The following is a 7,862-nucleotide window of genomic DNA, read 5'->3' as shown; positions in this document are numbered from 1 at the left end:
TCCTACTGGCAACAAGGCTGCCAAGGCCGCCTTGGCTGACGCTGCGTCATCTGAGAAGACGCAGGCGTCGATCACGAAATGCCTCGCCGACGTCTCCTCGACCTTTATCTCCCGCGACAAGAAGGCCGACCAAAGGTGGGCCGAGCTGCTCAAGAGGCAAGAGGAGAAGCTGGAGCTCAAGAAACGCAGGGACGACATGTCCCTGCTGAGAACGTCGACAGAGGGAATGTCTCCCCGGACGCGAGCGGCGCACAACTTCTGCAAAGGCCAGATCCTCGACGACATCGAAGCCAAAATGGCGGCGGCGGACGTGGCGGCCCTGGCAGCGGCATCGACGGCAGCGGCAGCGCAGCAAGAGCAGGCTGACGCGTCTTCTACTGCTACACCTGCGTCGGCCTCTGCGTCGGCGACGGAGCAGACGCACCATGCACAGCAACAGGCAGATCGCGACGAGGTCATCGTGCTCGACGGGCCTACGTCGACTCAGGATACGACGCCGTCGCCCAACCCATTCCCCTTCTTCTAATTTGCATGCACCACCGGTCTGTAATATGATCGCGCGCCCAGTACTTTGATCGATCGCCGCTACTCTGATCGCGACGAATCGGCGGGAACGATCTCTTTTGAATGCATCTATTTGAATTTCTGATTGGAGGCGGCGTTTGGGGGACGCGGCTGGGGAGCGACGTCCTCCAAAGGCGGCACGAACAAAACACGTCCCCCAAATGCTCGATCCGGCGCGGTTTAGGGGACGCGACTGAAGACGCTCTTAAATGGTTAGTTTGCTCAATTCACTATGCATAATTCTCCGTCTACATACCGTCTGAATGCCAGCTGACCAAACTGACACAACATGTTGATTGATAATCAATCTTAGAGTTACAGATCGTACTATGGCTTGCGGGAACTTGTTCGGACTGACGTGCAGCGAATTGATTGGCTTTGTTTTAATCCTCTCCTTGAGTTGGCCTGAGTAGTGATTTAAGTTTACAGTACCGGAGGCACCGCCGAGGAAGTCTACCGCTGACATGTGTACCGTCTCTTTCCTCTCCTCCATCCCCAAATCTAACAATTTGCCCCGTTCTCCCCACACCGGCACCGCCCTGCCTCCCCACACCGGCGGTGCCCCACCTCAGGCCTTGTTTGGTACCAGGGTATTTGCAGGGATGGGAGAGTATTATCCCGGCCCATTTCCCAAACCCCGCTAATCCCCGAAAGCCCATTTGGTAGAGGAGTTTTGGGCCGAAAAATCCCCGCCTATCCCCGATTAACCCCGTCCCCGACCTATTTTTTGCCTTGGGCCGAATCCCGGACCTGGACCTCGCGTATTATCCCCGTCCCCGACTCCAAGTCTTCGTCTCCAAACCCTATCGAACGACCGGCGGCGAGCGACCGGAGGCAAGCGACCGGCGGCGAGCGACCGGAGGCGAGCGGAGCCGCTGCGGGAGAGGCGGAGCATCTTGCCGGCGAGAGGGGCGGAGCATCTTCGCGGCGGGAGAGGATGGATCCCGCCTAGCCGCTCCCACATCAGGTCGCCGCCGTTCTTGCAGTCTGACCGGCGCCGCCACTACTGCTGTTTCGATCTCCGGTAAGCCCCCTTCTCTCTCGCTCTTTTTTCTTCCATGGCTCCCGATCTGAGTGCCTGTAGCCGTTCGCCATTGTAGAGGCCTGGTGTGCGTTATGGCGTGGTCTACGCGCGGCACAGCCAGGCCGGCTCCCGATCTGAGTGTCTGTAGCCGTTCGCTCCTTCCGCCTCGTCGTGAGCCATATTTCCTGACCTGACGCTGTAGTCTGTAGCACAGCACGCGGGAGTTCAGAGTCGAAACTGACTGAAGAAAATGCACAGGCAAACTGATAGTATTTTTTAAAGAAATTTTGCAGGTTTCTATGTCATATACGGAGTATAATGCACCATTTTACGAACACTTTGATAATCTTTTCAAAACCTCCATGCCAAGATTAGACCAGATGCTCTTGCTGCAGTACTTCGCTTGGAGCTGCACCAAAGCTGATGAGTCTCAACCATTCTGAACTGTAAAACTGAGACGTCTCACAGGAATCGACACACAATTCTTTCCCCAATAATAAGCACCAAACAACTGAATTTCTGTAACGATTAGTGCCACATTCCATACTGAACCTGCCGTACCAGCTTACTTAATCGAACTCCCGGAATTATATTTGTTTGAAGATGTATCATTGCTTCATAGCAACTCAGTATAACTGTGAACTTTAGCTTCTAGGTGCTTCAATGGCTTTTCACTGTCTACACTACTTTATAATCCTTGTGCTTTTGCACTCAATTTATTCTAAAATACTGGTTATTGTAACTGTTATATTTGTCATTATTCCTACTTCATGTATTTCAAATACACAAAACACCCTTTGTCAGTCTTGATATTAATTATAAGACATTTTCATCTTCATGTAGTAAAATTAGTCACAACACTGGTGGTGATGTGCAGGGAGCAGGTCAGCAAGCTTGGGTTTGGAGTTGGCGCCACCGTCTCGAGCAAGGGTTGGGCTTGAGCTGGGCGACAGGAGCACGCACCTGGTTCGAGACAGGTCTTCTCTACCTCCATGCTGTTATTTTCTCGCTTGTTACGGCGAGGCAACTAATTATCATCATCACGGTGTTGTAAGATTGGAAGTCATGAGCACTGAATTAATTAGTATGTATTTATCATTGCAGTATTAATGTTGACTGTATGTAGCTGCTCCAGATATGTGATTCAATGTTGACTGTATGTAGCTACTCCAAATATGTAGCAGTAACATTTTCCAGTTTTCTGACTAGTTAGTTGCAAGTTAGTTGCAGTTCTGTACATAGAAATTAACATGATAGTTACCTCAGTTACTAAATCTAGCTACAGTATGTCAAGAAAATGAACTTGACTAACAGGTACTATATGCCCCTAAATATTATCCGTACTAGCTTTGCTAATCTAATATGCTAAACTGCAACTAGTTAGCTGCATTTCTCATTTACATGAGCAATGCTTAACCGCAATAGATTAATCACCTCCTTATTATTGACAGGAACAGTCTGGCATTCTCTCCGACTAATTCATTCAGTGGAGAGCTCCCACCTTCTTGGGATCGTGTAACAACACCAAAATTCGGTATGTACCTGCTAAGTAGTACTCTATTATTGGATTTAGTTTAACTGTTTTGAGTGCTGGTTTGAGTGCTTGCTGGTTTGTTAAATAATTTTCTGTTTATTCATGTTTCCTCAATTTTCATCTCTCGGTATATAAGTTATCTCAGTTTGTATCCGATGTATTGCTCTGGTTCACTATCGAGCTGCTCCATTTAATATTTATTGTATGCCATTTGCTCCCTGTTTTGAATAATGTATGTGCAAAGTAGATGCTTTTGCTCCCTGTTTTGAATAATGTACTATTGTTACTCCCTGGAACATAAGGAATTCCTTTAAACTAAACCATGACAACTCAGTTAACTTGCGAAGTGTATTTTCTGTGTATTAATATAGGTTGTCATGGACTTGCGGAGTGTAGAACGTGTTAGGAAGAGGAAAAACGAAGATGAAGAGTTTATGTTTGTCATTTTGCCTGCATTGTACTTCCACTTGACATGGCAAAATCAAAGACAGCAAAGACACCTTTCGTTTGTATATGGCAAGGAGCATGTCAGAGAATTGCTTGGAGGACACCTCAAGAACTGCTTAGCTGCCTTTAGGATGGAGCCGAACATTTTCATGTGGTTGGCATCATATCTTAGAGAGGAGGGATTGATTTTAGATTCTAGGATCAAGGTGGAAGAGAAGCTCGCGTTTTTCTTGTACATGCTCTCCCACAATGCTTCATATGAAAAAATGCAATTAGAGTTTAAGCATAGTGGTTGGAGTTTCAGCAAGTATGTCACGGAGTTTTTCGATATTATTCCAACCTTGACAACAAGAATCGTCAAGCCTCTCAATCTCTATGAAACTCATCCAAGGATAGCTACAGACCGCCGCTTCTTCCCATACTTCCAGGTCTAGACTTGAAACCTTATTTTTCTACCAAAGCTTTTCTCTTATCTATTTCTTATGTTTTTCCCAAACTTCCCATATGCAGAATTGCATTGGTGCTATCGATGGGTCCCATGTGCCAGTTACAAGAACACCTAGCCGTGCTTCTCCATGGAGAAATAGAAAAGGCACCCTCAGCCAGAATTCAATGTTCACATGTGACTTTGACCTCAATGTAACCTATATTTCCTGCGGCTGGGAAGGGTCGGCTAGTGATGCTAGGGTGCTGAATTCTGCCATTCAAAGAGGTTTCACTGTCCCTGCTGGAAAATTTTATCTAGTTGATGGTGGCTATGGCAACACCCAATTCTTTCTTGCACCTTACCGAGGGGTTAGGTACCATCTGAAGGAATTTGGACGTGGTCGTCGGCGTCCACAAAACTATATGGAGTTGTTTAACCATCGCCATGCTGTCCTTAGAAACTGTATTGAGAGGCTTTTGGGAATTCTGAAAAAACGTTTTCCTATCCTTAAAGTTGGTACATTCCACAAAATATGGAATCAAGTTAGGATACCAGCCGCTGCAGCCATATTCCACAATATCATCAGACAACACAATGGTGATGAAGACTGGCTTGAAGACCAAGAGGATAACATAAACCCAGAAAATTTTGTGGATCTCCCTGACGGTGATGATGAGGTACAACAGGAAGATGTTGTACAGCTCCCGGGCAACCACGTGTTAGGCAACAATTTGAGGGATCAGATCGCTATGCAAATGTGGAATGACTACCAAGCAGGAAACAATGCAAATGTGGAATAGCTAGTTGTGTGTTTCTTAATCTTCTAGTCTTGTGTTGTAATGATACACTATTCATGTTCTAGTCTTATGTTGTAATGGTGCACTATTTGTGTTTAATTTCTTCTAATAATGAACTTGGTGATACGCTTTTTTTTATAACATATTTTGTATTCAGTTTTGTGTATTCAATTTTTTATACTTTACCTAAACTAGATATGGAAACAAAAGGGTCCAACACGGTTCAGTCCAGCTCCAGCACGGTGTGTAAGAAAAGGAAATCTCCTAAGCAAGGGAAAAAGAAGTCTCCTAAGCAAAGAAAAATGAAATCTCCACAAGGTAGTAAAAATATATTTCTACTGACCATTCATGGCTTCATTCATGGCTTACTGATAGATCATTTTGTGTATGTTTGTGCAGGTGCAAAGCCAAGAGCACAATGGAATATTTTGCTTGAGAAGTCACTTGTTGAGATACTCCATGAGCATGACACTCCGTATCATAGAGGCCAGAATGGTTGGAGCGGTGAATCATGGTCAGCAATGGTGGATATGTTCCACCGACGAAATCCACATGTGAGGTTTGACAAGTCCCAGGTTCATGACAAGGAGAAGGAGCTCAAAAGGGATTATAGAATGCTGAAAGATGCCCTTGGGCAAAGTGGAGTTGGGTGGAATGAGAGCAAGTTCATGTTGGATGCTGAACCTCATCTATGGGATAATCTGGCAATTGTAAGTTATTGTGCAATTGTTGTTCTACTAGAATTCTACTTGCAATATTTTGGTCCAAGTTTAATGCTTCATTTATATATTGCAGTCATTTGGTCCAAGAATCTTGAAGTTTAAGAAAAAGCCCTTTCCTCTTTATGAGACACTTGCAAATCTCTACCATAGTAAGCCCTTTCCTCTTTCCTGTCGGTTTCTTCTCTGTTGCTTTTCCTTTGTCCTCTTGATATTTTGCAAACTAACATCATTTTCTTTTTGATGGATTTACAGAACACACCGCTGAGGGAAACTTCAACTTTACCTCTACCGCTGACCAAAAACCACACATGGATATCGAAACTGATTCTGATGATGATGATGAAAATAGGGATGCTGATTTCGAGATCTTAGAGCAACCACATGTGGAGCATGTACAGGATAATCAGGTCAACCAAAGACAGGTTGGGTTGGAGGCTGGGTTGGAGCATGTACTGGCTACTCAAACACAAGCTAGTGTGACAAGTGTAGAGGCGAATCAAAGAAATGGTGCTGGTCCCTCAACAAACAAGCCAAGAAAACGCAAGAGCAGCCCCAAGATGAAACCTAAGAGTACTGGAGATGCATTAGTTGGAGTCATTGACCGGTTTGTCAACATCAAAGAGAAAGAAGTCAACAATGAAGCTGCTCAACAATTCACCATAAGCAAATGCATCGCTGCCTTGAGAACCTTGGAAGGTTTTGATCCTGCTAAAAAACCAAAAGCCTTTGTGGTCTTCAAAAGTGTCGATAATCGCGAGATATTTCTCAGCTCCGTCGAGGATAATGATGGCAGTGCACTAGCTTGGCTTAATGGTGAGATGGCCATGTTACCATGAGGTAATAGCCTCATTGTCTCTCTCCCTTTATTACAAAGGCACTTAACAATTCAATAGCTTTATTCTCATAATCTCATTTCATTGCTAGGCATCTTGAGACTTTTGAGTATACATGTTGGAACCAGTGTTTATATATATGTCGCCCTAGTATGTTGTTTTTAATTTCTCCTGCTAGTCAACAACTAACATTGCTACTTCACGGTACCAGAAAAATGCATGCTTTGCTGTTGTACTATAACCATACTGGATGCTTAGAATGATGGGAAGTCACAATACATGGTCATTTTAATCACAATACATGGTCCTTTTATTCCTGGAGTATGTAGCTCACTTTCCTGGAGTATTTACCGTTCCTAAAATAGTTTTATGATGAAAATTGTGTGCAAAATCAGTGGAGACTGCATCCATGAAATTTTGTTTCATAGAAAGACCTGAAAGTGCCAATGGTTTATAGTAAGTGCATGTGTGTCTTCTGTCCAACATTGCGTAGACAAGGCAGTGGTATATTCAGTAACTCTGATGGCACGTAGACAAGGCAGTGGTATATTCAGCATCTATTGTTTTCGCTGCAGAAACCGGTCTGTTGTTTGCCTAGTTCTCGCTGCGGAGGCACGATAAGACTGCATTGGCTAAGAAATTAGCACGATATGCCGAGTAGTAAATCTGCAGATCTTTTTGGGCGCTATAACCTGTGATTTTGATGTCCAAACAAGCACGCATAGAGTAGCTTGCTCAATTTGTTTAACGCATATGCATCTTCTTTTCTATGACTGAGCTTGCCATGTGTTTATCCTGCACTTCAATGTAAAACCAGTTGCTGCTAGTGAAACTTGAAGCCAGTGTTTCATTATTTTTTCTATTTTCAAGTTTTATACAGCAGCTGTCTTCTTGATCTTGCTGTTGGATTGATCTAATTCCGCTTCACTGTTTTTGCTATTTCAGCTGACGATACATGGATGTTTTTTGAAGATCACATGAACAAAATGAACAGAGTTTCCAAGAGTTTCCAAAATGAACAGAGTCTCCTAATTTATGCCGAACCGTTGCGCATTACATGACTGAAAATTTGTGTTTTAATTCCTGATGCATGTTGGATGTTTACTATACAGACTTGGGTTAAATTGTTGCCATAAAAATTGAATCTTTTGTAACTTACGCTGAAATATCTTCATTGTTTCTTGTCTTGCTGTTATGAGCTTGAGCTTGTGCACAAACCCTGAATTGCACAAACCCTGAGTACCAAATGCGTGTTTTTCAAAACAGGGGATTGGGGATTGGCAGGGGATAATATTTGTGGGGATTGAGTGACAGGTGGGGATTAACCCAATCCCCTAGGGGATTATCCCCACTAATCCCCACTAATACTCCACTACCAAACAAGGCCTCATGAAGCTCGCCAAAAGTCTCCTCTCTTCCTTCCATCTCCCCAGGTGGCACCTAGCTCGTCGGTCACCAGCTGCAGAAGCACCACCGGCTTGTTCCTGCTGTCCCCTTCGCGACGGATCAGTCGG

At 44.5% G+C, this 7,862-nt stretch overlaps 1 protein-coding gene across 6 annotated transcripts; it reads left to right on the top strand.

Annotated features, from left to right (window-relative positions):
* The first annotated feature begins 1,144 nt into the window (after positions 1 to 1,144).
* Positions 1,145 to 7,516, top strand: LOC127345665 (uncharacterized). 6 transcript variants are annotated; one of them, XM_051372160.2, is made up of 8 exons: positions 1,145 to 1,588; positions 2,466 to 2,565; positions 3,046 to 3,122; positions 4,989 to 5,111; positions 5,193 to 5,503; positions 5,589 to 5,664; positions 5,768 to 6,352; positions 7,294 to 7,516. In XM_051372160.2, exons 4-7 carry the CDS (start codon positions 4,991 to 4,993, stop codon positions 6,349 to 6,351), a joined length of 1,092 nt encoding a protein of 363 aa, XP_051228120.1. In that variant the 5' UTR covers positions 1,145 to 1,588; positions 2,466 to 2,565; positions 3,046 to 3,122; positions 4,989 to 4,990; the 3' UTR covers position 6,352; positions 7,294 to 7,516. The 6 variants fall into 6 exon arrangements, with proteins under 6 accessions (XP_051228120.1, XP_051228119.1, XP_051228121.1 ...); XM_051372159.2 differs by having other exon boundaries at positions 3,040 to 3,122; XM_051372161.2 differs by lacking the exon at positions 2,466 to 2,565 and having other exon boundaries at positions 3,040 to 3,122.
* The last annotated feature ends 346 nt before the right edge of the window (positions 7,517 to 7,862 follow it).

This window comes from Lolium perenne, chromosome 3 (genome assembly GCF_019359855.2).
Source record: "Lolium perenne isolate Kyuss_39 chromosome 3, Kyuss_2.0, whole genome shotgun sequence".
Lineage (NCBI taxonomy): Eukaryota > Viridiplantae > Streptophyta > Magnoliopsida > Poales > Poaceae > Lolium > Lolium perenne.
Note: the sequence above shows the minus strand (reverse complement) of the source record. Positions and strands in the feature narration are given on the sequence as shown.

Excerpts from the sequence above, each read along its gene's own strand:
- LOC127345665 (XM_051372158.2), top strand. The coding sequence starts at position 3,500 with ATGGACTTGCGGAGTGTAGAACGTGTTAGGAAGAGGAAAAACGAAGAT. Across the intron at positions 3,998-4,079 it reads GCTTCTTCCCATACTTCCAG|AATTGCATTGGTGCTATCGA; the intron begins GTCTAGACTTGA and ends TCCCATATGCAG.